Genomic DNA, 16,367 nt, shown 5'->3' on the forward strand with positions numbered 1-16,367 from the left:
AAATTTCCAAACATGGTATGCCGAATGTGGGTAAGGTAATGCAGACATTGCATTTTCGTTCCAGAGTAAAAAGGTCTCAATTGTACTGAAGAAATTCAAACCTTCCAAAAAAATGCAGAAGTTATCACCAGTTCCACTGCATAACCAGCATCGGTTTTCATATAAAAAAATAAAGTGTTTGCATTAAACTTTATTGCACCATCAGCTTTTTGTTTTTAAAATATCCCCCATTCAAGTCAAATATTAAATTATTTTTATCAAACAAAATATAAGGTCTTCTTTAAAGTATGAAGTAGATACAGTATATGCACTATACAGAAAAACAACAGTCTAAAGGAATGACATACATCAAATCAGAGATGACAGAGAACAATCATTAGGTTGTTTCTTTCCTGTAATTAAAAAAAGATTGCAAAACGATTGTGTAGGCTACTGTATGCATCATATGAGTCAAAAGCATCCGTCCTCATTCAAGGTGTTGAAGCAGGCGACACCTTTAAGCTGTCAAGAGCTGCATGAATTCTGAAGTGCAACCGGGACTCCATGGAGTATTCTTTGTAGTTGTTTCTGAAAACAATAGAGTTCTTTTAAGACAAACACTTCTGGCTGGGATTGTTTCTACTTCATACCTGCACTGAAGTACCAAAGGTATCAGCCTTCGTCCCTTCAGTGGGAAGCAGGGGTTGGTACACAGGTGAGTTACAAGACATTTAAAGCGACATTCACCAAGTGAGCAGAGACTCATACCAGTACTAACAATTAAAGGTCCATATAAACTGAATCCATGTCTTAGCACCTCTTTCACTTATTTTGATCCTTTCAACAGCCCTCCCAAATCTGCTGTGAAAAGACAAGCTAGAAGACTAACGAAAAGAAAGGCTGTTAGCTGAAAGCCTATGTTCAGCTCCAAAACACAACTCAGTCAGGGTAATAAAACGCAGGGAAATCACATTATGCAATCCAAAAAAACAACAAAAAGGCAAAAAACCTACTATGTTTTAAGAAAGGTTTTAGGAAATTGTTTCTAACTCATATTTACAATACTACTGAAACATTCAGAACTTCAAAGTTTCAAGTTTTCATGACACTGCAAAATCCAGTTGCATCAGACAACTTTTCCAAGTCAGGAACGTTAATTGTAATTACTTATATTTTTCAAAGGGGCTGTCAGGAAGAAACACACATGCCTTCATTGATAAAGTTACTGAGTTGTTCTTAATCTATAGGCTGATACAAAATTAAAAAAACCATCCACTTACTTCGCTGTCTCTATGTATCTTACTGCTTTTTCTCTCTCATCCTGTTGTTTGTACAGAAGACCCATCTCATACATGGTGAACGGCACCAAGTAGCTATCATATTTTATCTGCTTCTCACTAGAAAAACAGAAAAACATAGAAGCAGTTAATTGCAACCTTCCCTTGAGTGACCAGTTAGCGTTCAAATGCAATCACTGGCCAAAAAAAACACAGGGCCAGAGAAAACACTTTGGAACCTTTTTTATTAGTTAACTCTGTGCACACTAATTACACCTGTAAAGAACGGACATAGAATACTGCCAATGTCACCTTCTAGAAGCAAAAATTTATTCTTTCCTAATTCCAAAACTGTACCTTACTGTCTGAGAGTTAAAAAAATTCAACTAGCCAAAAAGCTGATTTGAGATAAAAACAACGTTCACTAGGTTAGGCAATATAATACACATATTTCTTTCTCAAACACACAATTGAGACCTCCTTACTCTAGCTTGCCTAAACAAATTCCCAGAGAAATAAGAAAATGCAGCTTTTCCTCCAAAGAGAAATTCTCAGAATCACTGTGGTTGGAAGGCACCTCTGGAGAACATGTAGTCCAATCCCCTGCTCAAAGCAAGGTCAACAGTAGCAACCTGTCCAGGACTGTGTCCACCTAGGTTTTAAACATCTCCAAAGACAGAGACTCCACAGCCCAAGAAACATAAAGCTGAGCAGAACGTAGTTATTTAATCCACCAGAAAACTTCTCCCCATGCAAAACATCCACTTTATGAAGAAGTGTTGTCTGAAGATTTGACATGTCCCAGCTCTAAAAGACTCCAGTTTTTCAACTGCCTTTGGAGCAAGGTTTTCAGAAACAGCATTCCTTTAACTTGTAACCAGTCAAAACCCACAGCCCTGTAACTTGCAACGTGTTTGACTAACCTCACTTGGGATCTTCAAAATGACAAGCAAAGGCAAGATGGCAAGGAAATGGTAACAACCAACAGAATGATATGTAATAAATTCTCCTAAATATTTTTTCCTAATACATAACAAATAATTATTCATTAGAAAAACTGCGTGTTTAAGAACTGCTTTTTCAGCCTAATTACTCCAAAAATTCTAAAAAGTTTACAACTATAATCAGTACATGTCTCAATGTTACATAAAGAAAAGTTATTACACCAGATATCTGACACCTAAAAAATTTGATAAATCTGTAACTCAGGAAAACTCAAGTTTTCAACTGAAATTGTAACAACAACTTCTCATCTACATAGAGAAGCATTAACTACTGAAGTACTAAAGCCTGAAAAAAATCCCACATGAAATCCAGGGGAATTATCTTTACTTATATTGATTGTTCTGCAAATACAAAAATACTAATTCCAAATGTATTTAGATAAAGGCATTACCCATGAGATTGATTTATTGGGTCTAAAACATCCTAGGTATATAAAACTGTGTCATGTTAAATTGCTGTAGAAAAATATTAGAAAAGTTCTGTGTTTCTCCAACTACTTTCAGAGGTACTTTAGTGCCAGCTCCTCAATAGGATGTTGAAGTTTAATTATTCAAAATTCTAACATGAAGACTTCTACAGAGTATCAGAAATGTCACCCAAAGCTACAAAACATAAAGGTAAAAAGTCCATTTATGTTATTTTTACCTTTGAATTACTTTACTGAAACACAGCTCAGCTTGCATGAGTCTTCCCAAGTGTTTCAGACAGAGGCCCTTCAGTAACTGCAACATGCACACATCATCCATATAGTATTCATTGCGATCTAGATGTGAAAGTGAGATATATCAAACAATTTGAAGACATCATGAAAAGGAAAATTAGATTTTTCAGTAGGGAACATATGCATTCAGACTCAGGACCTTGCTTCTCAGATTTTTATACCTCAGAACACACATGACCTTCAGGCACAATTTTAAATACTATCTACTAAAGAAGGTGTATGCATAACATCTATGTCATCCTCTTTAAGACACAGGCTAAGAATGAGAAAAACTTGAAGCATTCACATATTGCCCAGTCTTCTGCATCTGGGAGTCAGTACAAAGCAGGCATAAAATGGCATCAGTTAAAGATTTCTGTACTTGTAACATGTAAAACAGGATGTGGAACTGAGAGACTGAAACCACCTTTGCACTATATTTCCTTAATAGCTTCCCCTGCTGCAGAGCACAGGCAGACCTCCGGCGGCACCAGTAACATGGCAAGCACAAGAACACACTAGGACTCAGTCCCGCTGAACTTGTAGGAAGCATTATTTGGCAGTACAAATTCAAGAACCCATGCTTATTAGTATTCCCATAATCTCTAACAATTGAGAAGCTTCACTAGCAGTGTATAACATTGGAAAATTCAAAAAATGGCCTAAAAATATGAGATAAAAGAGCATTTGTGAAGCAGTTCAGAAATATAACCTTAACGAGCATGGTCCTTTTTTGTTGCCTTGGTTTATAGCATTTGCTGGGTGCAGGAAAGGAAAAGAAAGGAAAGAAAACACATATGGAGAGACAGATGGCGGCACATACATTAACAACTAGGGAAGCAAAACACCCTCCCTTCAGATGATGTTGTTTACAAGTAATTACCATCTCTCTAAGGTCACGTTAATTTTTTTCTTAATAGCCTGCCAAAAAATCCCACGTAAACAGTTCTGAAACATGCAAGACTAAAACATCTTAGGATTCAGCGAAGTGCTTTGCCACTACATTCAGGCTGATTTCTGTCTGTTTAAACCCAGAAAGTCTTGATAGATAACAACTGACAGACTGCGCTTTTAGCGACAGGTAGAAGCGCAGTGGGTAAGTATTCCACATTTCCTCCAGCCTGTTTTGCTAGGCTGAGGTACTGGATACACGTGACTGCCTCCTGAAGGACTCATTCCTCGAAATTACAGGGGGCAAGCACTGTTGTCAGTAAAAGCTTATCAGTCTTTAACAACCTCAACTAGTGTCTCTTGGGTATTTCCCACAGGGGAACAAAGCTATTATGCCAAAACACTGACAGTAAATGACAGTAACTACACAGGCCAGTGCAAAAGACAACCCTTGCAACAAATGTGGGACAACCATCTTCCTGCAGCCCGCTGCACCTGAGGAAATACGATTGTCAGGACTATAAAACGCACAAGAAATGATTTCTTTTTTTCCTTGAAGTTACAATTTCCTTTTTTTATATCTTGGAGATGACAAAACAGTGGGAAAATAAGATTTCCAGAAATTCTGAGAAAAAATTAATCGTTTCTAATGTCTTTCATCTGCTCCTTCTACCATCTCTATTTTCAGTTATTCTGTTTTCATAAAACTACTTCCAATCCGTGAGAGGTTCCTTGCTGTGCCTGTTCACTTGAAGCAAATGAAATACCAAGAGCTCTCTCTAAGAGGTCTCAATCCCTAAATGACCTTTGTGTATAATTAACACACTTTTTTACACCACCTCAGCAGTCCTTTAAAGCTATCTAGTACTGACAGCTACCTCTTAAAATAATAATGTTTCCTTGCCACATTCTGCTGATAGAATTAAATCACTTTCTTTGGGTCTCAATTCAGCAGCAATCCTGGCAGAGTCTTTATCTTGCCTGAGTCTACATCTGCAAAAAAAATCAGGCTCACAGACGACAAGTCCAGAACAAAACTACATTTAACTGCAGTTATTACTAAAACAAAAAGATACAGAAAGCATAAAATCCAAACATGCTTCCAGATTACATTCTACTTGCAAAGTGCATACTCTCATAAGAAAAACAGGCTGGTTTTGTTCCTGTTCCTTTTATTTTGGTACCTCGTACATCCCTGCTTAGGAATTTGACAGAAAATTTACTTCACAGTTACAACCAGTTAGCACTTGTAGTACAAGCCTCTGTAGGATACAGCACCGGGTTCCCAACAGTTTCTGCCAGAACCCTCCATATAGAACTCATGGGAATGTGACTGTATTTGCATGTGTCTTGCATATTGCAACATTTTAATTTTAACATGACAACAACAACAAAAAAAAGAAAAACACTTAAGATTTAACAGGTACACTACTGATTCTGCAGAAATGTGAGGAGAGTAACAAAATTAAGGGACCCAATTCAGTCTTGGCCTTCCAAGTTACTCTCATTTAGCTTATTACACCACCTAGCTTTTACCACTATGCATTTCTTGTACGTTCTTGTGTAACTTCTGATCATCAGTTTATATGTACATCATAATTAATTATGAAAGGTAAACGTACATCTAATGTTTTAGTCATGTAGCAAAACTAACTTTTACAAAGTTGTTGGTGTGATTAAAATACGGGTTCAACAGAAATTATTTTTAGTGAATTACCAATAAAAAAGTTTCATCTGCAAAGAGGTAGCACTTAGTCATTCTAGAAGAACACAGAAGAGAATTCGACTGAGAAGTTCACGATAGATGATAGCAGCCCACCCAATAAAACATGATAAAGCCAGGCACTTCTGCAGTAAACTTGTCACAGTAATCAAACAATTTCTTTTAAGAATAAGTTATGGACTTACAGTTACCTTAAACATCTATGCTTCAAATACATCAATGTCTTAAACCATGGTCAAAGTTTATTTGAAAAAAATGTTTTATTTTTCACCTAGCAAACATGTCTTATTCTGCCGGAAAGTAAGAAACAAGACAAACTCATGCACAGCACTTCATTATTTCCTTTATACTTAGTCATATTCTACTCAGTATGTGTCTTCTGTAGTAAAGTGTGGTGTAAATTGGTTTAGAAAAAGTATTTTTCTAACATTTAAGAAATTAGCGAGTTACACTCCAAGAATGCTCTCAGAGACAGGGATGTCTTAGTAAGATTCAGTTAAGTTCTGTAACTAATAACCTCATATCCGTGAGTTTTCTGTGTTCTTCTGCAGCATGAATCAAGCTGGATAAAGAACATACTGAAGAACCACAAGCAACTTTCATGCAGCTCTGAAGTTTCCATACTGACTTTTAATAGCGCTTTGCCCGAGTTAATACCACACAGATCATAATAAACAGAAGCAAAGAAAAATGTCAGCATTTCTTACCAGCTTATTAAATCTGTCTTAACTGATCACTTACTAGTTTCATTTTGTAGAGCAGTTTCTTCCTTTTCAATGGTTACCAGTAAGTTTTCAGTGAGGTCTGCTCTTTTTCCCACAATCGCAAAGCCATTCCAAACATACATCATTTCCTGACAAAAGAAAAGAAAGAAAAACCCACATGACACAAGTTCATGGAGTTGCATAAATATTTAACTAAAGAGTACCCCTTGGAAGGCTGTTACGGAACATTTTGAGTACATAAAAACACTGACTACAAAAGCTTGTTTTAAACAATATGAAAGGTTTCAAAGCCAAACACTCCCTGTTGAGTAGAAGTATCTGCATGACTTCAAACAACCCCCCACAACAACATTCTGTCAGTTACACGCATGTTTACATAGACAATCATTTAATTGAAGTTGCATTAGGGGAGACAAAATGACATTGAATGTATGTGGGCAAAGTTCACCTGGGTTTCTAAGATTTGAATGTTTTGACACCTTTTCAATGGATTCTATCTTGTATTTTCACAGATCTTTAATGACAGAACTGAACAGATTTCATCACGTGGTGGTTTACTACATAACAAACATCATCAGAACAGGTATTTTAGGTTCATCTTGTGCCCTTTGCCTAAAGCAGCAGTTGTGTGTGTGCATATACGGTATATATGTGTGTACATATATATGCGAGCACCCAAACACACGCATATATATACACACACCCAAACACACACTCATGCATTTACATGCAGATGCTAATATCTATAGGATTATTGCCTTCCATGTGGAGCAACACTGGAAGGAGGTAAAACTTTCTGGATAACAACGTGGTTCCAGTACAAACATCCAACACATGCTTCCAATGCAATTCCTACAAAATCTTATTAAAAAATAAATCAAGGCAAACCCTGCACAACGCTTCCCAGATGCTTCAGTACAATCGAAAGCAGTAGGCTTGTTTCTATGCATTACGTATTATCACACCGTAGCACGTACAGAGAATGAGAGAATAGATGCACAGAGGCTAACCAATACGGAACTTCGACGAGATCTTTACTTGGCCATCACAAACACAAGGCCATCAATTGTTCTACAACACTTGAACTGTAATTACACTTTCGAAGTATGAAGCCTGATGTCATTCCGAGGTTGATACAAGACACTGTTGAAATGTTTCCATTATATTTGTGCTAGAATGATGTAGGTTTTCAGAGGGAGGAAAAACCCTGCCTCTGTTAAAGCTTGAAATAGTGTTACTGACACTATCAACTACGTTATGCTAGAGATTCTTTTAAATTCTGTAGTCCTGTCTAATTTATGCTTACTACAATAACACCATACACTACTTTTGCTTAACCCATGATGGAAAAAATTCTTAAATTAAGATAGTGGATTTGACAGCAAAACCAAAGATACATACTCACAACTGAACAGCACTGCGCTTCACAAGCCCAGGATAACTTTATTACTTAGGTCTTTATACATAATTGAGTATATAAATAATTTTTAAAATGACAGATTAATTTTCTTTGTGAACCTCTTTCTGTATCAATGAGCTGTAACGTAAGACATTCCTTCTCAAATTATAGTTTTCAACTTTGGCTGCTGCCAAATTATCCACGTACAAAAATTTTAGCATACACAAATGCTAAGTACGACTGCTGCATGCACATAATCAGACTGTACACTACAAATGCCTCTGAAGTTAAAAGCATGGGAAATTAGAATAGCATTATTAAAAGTATAATTAGATTCTGCACATCTTATTCAGACTTAATATAAGGGAAAAAAACCCCAAACTCACACCACTCTTCATTTTCACCAGAAAAGCACAAAGTTAAGTACTGCTTAACTTCCTAATGAGTCTGGAGGACAAGGACTGAAATCCTGCCAAACTAAAGATCATGAACACACGTTCTAGAAATCCATGCAGATTTCTTGCTGAAAGTTGACTTTCAGCCTCATGTGGCAACAGCAATCATTCTCTGTACGTTTAAACTTTCACGTGAAAAATCTGGTTCTGGTTTTGGACTGCTAGTAGTTGGCAGCATGATCCATCCTCTGGAACATTTCACAAAAATCCCACTGCATGAATGCAGTAATTCTTAAAAAAGCTATTTAAAAAATGCAGACCCATACTACCCGATAATGTAATTTTTTCCCTGTATAATGAGTCATACTTATTACTCTTCTCTTTCCAAGAGAACAAGAGAAAACGAGCATAAATACCAAGGCGGGTACTATCAGCTTCACTGGTTGAGAACTTGCATAGCGTCGAGCCTTCCTTACTGCAAACTTCTCAGTTGGGATAGATTTTCCTGCAATTCTCTGTTTTAGACCATCCACTTGTCTACAAGGAAAATGGAAAACAGAAGTTGCTTTACGTAATTTCTATTTCATCTTATTTTATGTTGTAAGTTTTGCTGTTCTCCTCTGAAGTACAACGTCTTAAATTGTTTCACACCATTTAGACCACAGTTGCAGGACATACATTCGCTGATAAAAACAACATTTTAAATATTCTGACACTAAAAGGAAAGAGAAAACCTAAAAAGTTGATGGTTGTAAGTAGGAAGTAAGTCACAAGACAAAGACACTCAAGCCTAAAACCTTTTTCTGTGTGGGAAAAGACTGTACACCTAGTTGTTCTATAAATGTTTACCTGAATAAAGATACAATGTCCTCACCAGTCCTTTTCAAATCATCCTCTGGAAGCATACATAGAATTGCTGCCTTCTGGAATACATATATTGCCTATTTCAAAAAGAAACAGCAACATATTAACCACAACTAGTTTGCAGTGTTCAGTCAATACACTAAGGACTCTAATCTCTCACCCCACCTGTTGCAGTGAGTGTTTCCAGTAATTCTCAAGCAGGTGGAACGATAGAAGTTCAGCATTTCCTTTGTCACATAAATTATTCTATAATTTTATTTTCAACATATTTATTAATATTCTAAGTAAGTTAATCAGAGTACTAAAGATGTCTCCCACAAAGAACAGCACAATTTACTATGCAAATTACTGACAAAGAGATGCGGTTAAATGACATGACTGTTTTAAAGTACACTAATGTTATTTTTTGAACTGTTACATGTAGAAGCATGTCTGGGAAAAAAAAAATCAAAAACCTGAAGGAAATATCTGAGCACCGATTCAAGGAAAGTTCAGTAACTGGCCTTTGCAGAGAGGAAAAGAAACATCCATAATTCTATTCAAGACATTTGCACTTCACATTGAATATACTACTCTCTTCCTTTTTTCTCAAGAATCGGACGTAACTCCTTTTCCACTAGGCGTAATAAAACCGTAATCTAGAAAGGTACAGACAAAAATCTGATCTATCAAATTATTTGCATGTTGTGCTTGGCTCATACTTGGAGAAACATTCTTTCAAGGAAAAGGTAGTACTCCAGCTTTTCTCATGAGACCCCCACCTCCAGCAGCCTTCTCATTTCACGTCACGAAGCATCTGCCGAGTAGGCCTGCCCTTGTCTGTTTATAATTAACTCACACACAGTTTCTTCAGCCAAGTTTTAATATTTGGCATTAGAACTTGACTGAGATGAAAGTTACGAGTTTTCCTCTTCCTCTTCTTTTGCACAACTCTGCTAAGCACCTCTGTTTTTTGAGGGGCTGAATCACTGTCAGTTATGGCTCTGGTGCTGCAGAATGTAGAACAAAAATTCCTACTAAACCCACACAGTTAAACTAACAGTTTTGGTGTCATTGTGCCTTTGCTTACATGTTGCAGAAGAAAGCAAAAATTACACCTGTTGTGTGAATTGAAATGCAAATGTGAGGCTACTGGTACACCGTAACAACATCCACCTGCCCATTTACCTTAGACCACCTGCTCTCTTTGCTGAGCAGGTCTGCATACCGATATGCTTGAAGCCAGTTCTGCTGGAAGGTGTAGCACCACATCAGTTCCCAGTAACAGAGATGATGAATCTGTTTCCACTCTTGTTGGGCTGCTATGCACTCTTGGAACCTCAACTGTGCCTACAATGTAGTTAAGTAAAAACGGTGAAAATTGGCTCAATTACAACTCTACATGAGAGCCACGTCTAACTACAGAGCAAATTCTTTCCTACCACCCAAGTGGAGAACACCTGACTAGTAAAATGAGATAAACTTTCCTTTCTGTCTCACAGAGGAGGAGATGGAATCTGCATTGGCACTGAACATGAACAGGGGTAAAAGCATAATTATCAGCCCAACCAAAATAAGTTACCTAGATGAATTAAACACTGTTCCCCCAGTTGAACACTGAACATATAAAAACCTTAAAAAGAAAAAAGGATTTACCTTTTCAAAATTTCCTTTCAGTATATCTATTCTGGCAGCATAAAACAGAATAATTGAACCCTTGAAGGGAGATGAGAAAAATAACCAGTTACTATTTTAAGCTAATGGAAGTACATTGCTGTTATAAAATTTATCGAAATACACACATTTGGAAATTTCTGGAGGTAGGGTTTGAGGAGACTCTCTGCTTCCCGAAGGTTGGCTTCCCCTGTACCTAGAAAATATAATAAACCAACCTCAATCTACTTATAAAAATGAGTTTCATAGATTAAGACTTTGGTTTCCAAATCATATTATGGCTTGAATAGATTAATGGATAACTGCTCTTATGCAAAAGCAGAATTGTTTCATCATATTGTGTTTATATAAAAATGAATTCTTGTCCTGAAGGTACTAAGTGCTTGTAAGATAGGTCCTGTCTGTAAGCAGAAACAGAATAGAATATATGAATGTTCTTTAAACTGTTCCATTATAGATCCCAGTTATAATTTTAAATCCCTTTAATTGCTTTAGCTAGTTAGGAAAGCATTCCTCAGCTGTCTCCTTTCCTAATTTTGAGCTCAGTAATGAAGTGCAGGTGATACTGAAGAAATGAAGTTCTCCTTAATTTCCTGATGAGCCTGAGGGACAAGGACTAAAATACTTCCAAACTGAAGAACATGAAGATGTATGTCAAAGATGCATACAAAATTAATGGTGACTTTTAGCCCCATGTGGCAAAAGCAATTAGTTCTCTACATGTTCAAAATTCCATGTAAATTGTTTGGGAATACAGAGTTCTTTCTGGAGAACGTTTTCTCAACATCTGACAATTTATGGATAAGGACTTGTCTGAACTTCAGTGTTTTATGATATTTTGCTGTTGCACATTGAGACAGCCCTGCAAATGGAACAAGATGTTGGTATAATGGTATCTACTCTCAATGTTTCTGCAGACACAGCTTTGCCGGTCAAGAGACACTAGTTCCAGATCATCATTAAATATGCAGCAATCTCCTGTTACAAAGCTAATTGCCCACAGTTTCAAAATTCAGTTGAAAAATCACAGTATCTATCATAATGTGTAGCATGACTGAACAGCTACACAGTGGGTCTCACCAAGGATTAAGGAGACGTAAGTATGATAAACCAACAGGGTGAAAGTACACAGAATGGCCCTCAAACTGCTGCCAGATGCGCCTTCCCGTAGTTGACAGAGGCCCAACTCCTAAGAAACATCACAAACACATGCAGAATTAACTATCAGTACACAGAGTTACTATTAATAGTTCTGGCTCCCCCAAATCCAGTTTTCCTTTCAGATGTAAGTATTTCATAATTCAGCACTCTATCATCTCAGATCCAACACCACCTTTGACCAAAACAGTTCTGCCACAGCCGATAGCACTCATCAGGGAGAAGATTAAGATAACACTGAATAAAATTACCCATGCATGTCAGTGCTCTGGTGAAACGGGACCACCACACAGACAATGCGGACACACAGGTCTGCATCCCTTCCCCACTATTTTCTGGCTAAGAGCCTTTCATAATCAAGTCTTTATGTTCAGTGAGAATCTTTCCCAATTGTTCCAGTGCTCCTTGTCAGCAAGGCTCTTCCTTCACAGAAAACCCTGGTTTGCCTCAATTCTCTTCCATCAAGTCAGATGCTATTTTGAGGTTCTGATCAAAATACTATCTCTGCTGACATTCCAACTTCTAGATGCCATTTCCAGAAGCTACAATGGAATTTGTGTGCACTGAGAAAAGGAATACAGATTCAGAGACACTTATTCAGCTCTTAGCACATGGAATTTTTTCCCATCCTTTCCAGTTGATGTCCATCAGATGACTGCTTGAGTGCTTGGGGGATTGTTGAGACAAGCTCAGAGCTTCTCTGCTCAAGAGCAGTGGCTCTTCAGAAACATATCAGATTTTAACATTTGTTTTGAGGCAAAACTGCTAGGTAATAGGAGCTTTATTGCATAGCAACTTGATGAGTTATAAATGACTTCAAGCACCATAAAAAAAAATTCTGGTGATATTCCAAAAGCAATTTTTCTTTTTCTTTTCACTTTTATTGCCTTTTCAGTCAGGGAAAAAATGTCTATTATGGAAGAGCTTCAGCATGAACCAGGTCTTTCACAGGAAGAAAGAATGAACCAGTCTCTACTGAAGCCTAATTTCACATAAGCCGAACCATATTTGTGGACAAACTAACAGCAGTAAGACCACATGCTGACTCTGTCTCATTAATAACTTGAAGTGTGGTTATGTATAATTCTGTGAGTTGCTTGGTTTGTTTTGGTGGTTGTTGTTTGTTTGAGGTTTGCTTTGTTTTAATTTCTTAAGGGTGGCAAAAACAGCTTTAAAGGACTGAAAGATACTTAGGAAGAAAGGCTAGGTTTACAAAAACCAGGCTGTGATTACAAATACTTTCTTCATCCATGAGAAAAAGATGTACTGATATTCCAGTGACACATGATATTCAGAAATTCTTTTTCCCAAAGAAATGGGCTGGGATTATGGGGTTAAAAATGTAGAATTTTTACTCTCTCCTGAGTTAAAGGTATGAGGAATGTTAATTTCTGACTGTATAGGCTACAAAAGACAGTTGATATCCTCTTCTTAAGGATCAGCAAAAGGAAAGGAAATTGCAATTTGAACACTCCCTCAGAAGCAGAGTGGTCAACTCCCATGGTTTTTCAAGATCAGGGTATCACCATACATGCTTTTATGCCTGAGGCATCTAGCCCACTTCTCACCTTTTTAACACCACTAAAGTACTGATAAACAATATAGATCATTACACTTTCAGTGTGAAATATATGATGTAAATTCCACCCAGTCTTCACCTGAGAAAAGACTGATTTTAAAAAACAAGTATCAGACCAGTACCCTATTGCCAGAAAATCCAATAAACTCTAAAAGTCGGAGGATCCTTCCTGGTAAAAGTGACAGCATCTGAAATACATTTAAAACAAAAGAAAGATAAATACTTAAATACAATAAAAAAATTAAAAAAAAAAAACCACTATGTTAAACGCCATTACACATTAGTGAAAAATTGAAGTACAAAAGAACTAAAAAATAGACATGCATGATCAACAATATACAATCAGTCTGCAGCTTCAGGGAAACTTGGACTTTTGATGATCATCCAGCATGGAAACAGCAAGAGAGAGTCCAGCTGCGCTTCTTTGGTTAACAACAGATTTTTCTGTCTTCAACTGATCAGAATTGTTTGAAAATTGTGGGGCATTTGGAAGGAAAGTATTATCTATTTTGGTGGTACTTAACAATCTACAATTGTCAGCTTTCTTCACTCCCAATCAAATGACACAATGGTATCATGAAAGTTCTGCTTGTTCCTACTGTGGGAGCAGTGAATTAGCAGGCCAGCAAGCACATATTTGCTTTAGAAATACCAGCTATTATTATCATCTTTTAGCCTTCTGTTACACACACTTTTTGTTCCCTGCACTTTTTGTAACTGCATTCTCCACATCCTACACAACAGAAAACTGATAAAGATCATGGCCACCTTTTCAATGAGCATTACAAGAAGGTCTTTTTGAAGGTCAGTGTTTGAAAGGTCCATTCACCCTAGTACTGCCCAGAAGAGACTTTCTGTTAAGCTTCCCACTGAGCAGACTTCATGAAGAATAGGAAAGGTCAGAGCACTTATGAACACAGACATCTACCAGTTGCTTGGGTTTTGAAGGCTGACAGGTGCAGATAGACCTGAGTTCTTCTGATCATACTAAGTACTGGCCAGCTCCAGTCTGGAATGACACAGAAATTAACATACCAGCAGAAATCAACTCTCACCGTTGCCACGACAGGAGGGAAGAGGCCACTGTAGTAAATTATAAAGAAAAAAACTAGAGCATTTACCCTTTTTACTTTTGCACAAAAAAACTACCGCTTTTTCTTCTGAATTTGTAATTATCTACACCAATATAGAGAATACCACTGAAGCAAATTAATATTTTACATGGAGGTGTTGGAATAACAGGAGTCTCGCCAGGTGTCCTGTAACCAGGAGTATAAGCACCGTAAAAATTCCTGTTACACACAGGTACACATAACTGCTTTTCCCCCTTACGAAACACATACATAAATTAGTTCAATTAAGCACAATTCAGAATAAATTAGTAGAAAGATTCTAGAAGGCATGCATGCAACAAGCCACTGCTGTTTTCATATTGCATAAAACCTTCAAAGCTTGTATCTCCATTTCACAAACGTGTGATTTGAAAAATCAGGATTACAGTACTGTATCGGCGAAGAAAGAATCCTACAGAAATACCCAAATGGTCTTTCTGTAGTCTGAAAAATTCATACCAAGTTGAATGCTCCAATCCCAAGTTTTACTCCTCCTTCAAACTGGCAGTAAGTTTCATTTTTGCTTTTGTTCCCCTGAGTCATCTGTAGCACCTGATGGCATTCTCTTTTGATGCAGGGGGAAAAAAAAATAGGGAAGGGAAAACACGACTTAGAAATTATATGAAGTATCAACATTATGATAGTTATAAAAATTATTTTTTTTTTATTTTGGAAGCATTAATGCAACTGCAACTGCTTACACCAACATTGAATATAAATATTTTCTAATGGCTTACTTATATATTTGGTAACTTGTCCTAATCTTGAGGCCACCTTTGATAAAGTTGATCATATTTTCATCCTGGAAGAATAGAAAAATTATATAAATATGTGCATTTAGCTGTTACACGTAACACATGCATAAAAAAATATTCCGGTTACATACAAATTTATTTCTAACTTAACAGCCACTGGGAACACTAAAAATGCTTTTCAGTTATTAGACACATGTATAAGACTGAAGTTAACACTTCAGGAGTTACTTTTAACAGAATTTCCTAAGCATATAAACGACACTGGAAAGTTCTCCACCAGATGGTGCTGTAGGAACTTTTTAGGAAGCTTGGAAATAACGATTCTGACACACAGAAGGGACCTGGCAGAAGACAAACCGAAGAATCTCCTGAACAGATGAATTCCCATTGCTGATCAACAGTAACCACATGTACTACCCAACATATGTGCTCATTAACCTCTAGAAAAATCAAAATAAAGCCACAGTGTTGCAGCCACCAAAAATAAACTCCTGGGGGGAAAAAAAAAAAAAAAGAAGAGATGTTTAGATGTTCAACAGGACAGAATTTCTTCTCTTAGAGTTCACATGAACACGTGCAGGAATTTCAGAAACGCATATGTAGGTACTTGGAGACGGCGCATATGATGTGGAAAATTTAAAAGCACAAAAACTCCTCGGAATAATCAACAAAAGGAAATTCTGGCTTCTACAGCAGGGTCACCATTTCAAAAGGCCTCACTTGTTTTGTCTGCAAGACTGAACAAACTGTTTTAGTGTGTTAATGCAACTGTTTTAGTACAAGCATTCTTGCTACTTCTATCTGAATGGTTACATTTTCATCATCATCATCATCCTCAGATGAAAAATATGGGTCATGACAGTAATCGTCAATGCAGAGTGTTATAGTCAACAGTGATGGATCTCTGACATGAGGGATGGCAAGGTGCTGCTTTAGAGAAAGGAAAAAACCTTAGGGGTGTACTAAGGGTTTTTTGGTATCATACAGTCCTAAAATCACCTCCTTCGAAAATTATTTTAAAATTCTCTTCATGCTTAAAAAAACCACTTACAAAACAAAGAGGGTTGCTTCCATTTGGTTAGTAAAGGAGAAAGTCCGTTACAGGAAAGACTGGCATTCCATTAATAATATTTCCTGACACTTCTGGCCAAA

At 37.0% G+C, this 16,367-nt stretch overlaps 1 protein-coding gene across 1 annotated transcript; it reads right to left on the minus strand.

Annotated features, from left to right (window-relative positions):
• Window positions 1-227: 227 nt before the first annotated feature.
• TTC39B (tetratricopeptide repeat domain 39B) lies at window positions 228-16,145 on the minus strand (the record flags this gene model as incomplete). Its single annotated transcript, XM_010154022.1, has 14 exons — window positions 228-567; window positions 1,260-1,376; window positions 2,907-3,024; window positions 6,317-6,428; window positions 8,511-8,631; window positions 8,944-9,035; window positions 10,126-10,287; window positions 10,594-10,653; window positions 10,740-10,807; window positions 11,692-11,800; window positions 13,471-13,536; window positions 14,920-15,025; window positions 15,198-15,262; window positions 15,996-16,145. Coding segments are annotated over 14 exons (1,443 nt in total), but the record flags the coding sequence as incomplete, so codon positions are not given.
• Between the last annotated feature and the right edge of the window lie 222 nt (window positions 16,146-16,367).

Source organism: Eurypyga helias, unplaced genomic scaffold (genome assembly GCF_000690775.1).
Source record: "Eurypyga helias isolate BGI_N326 unplaced genomic scaffold, ASM69077v1 scaffold19646, whole genome shotgun sequence".
Lineage (NCBI taxonomy): Eukaryota > Metazoa > Chordata > Aves > Eurypygiformes > Eurypygidae > Eurypyga > Eurypyga helias.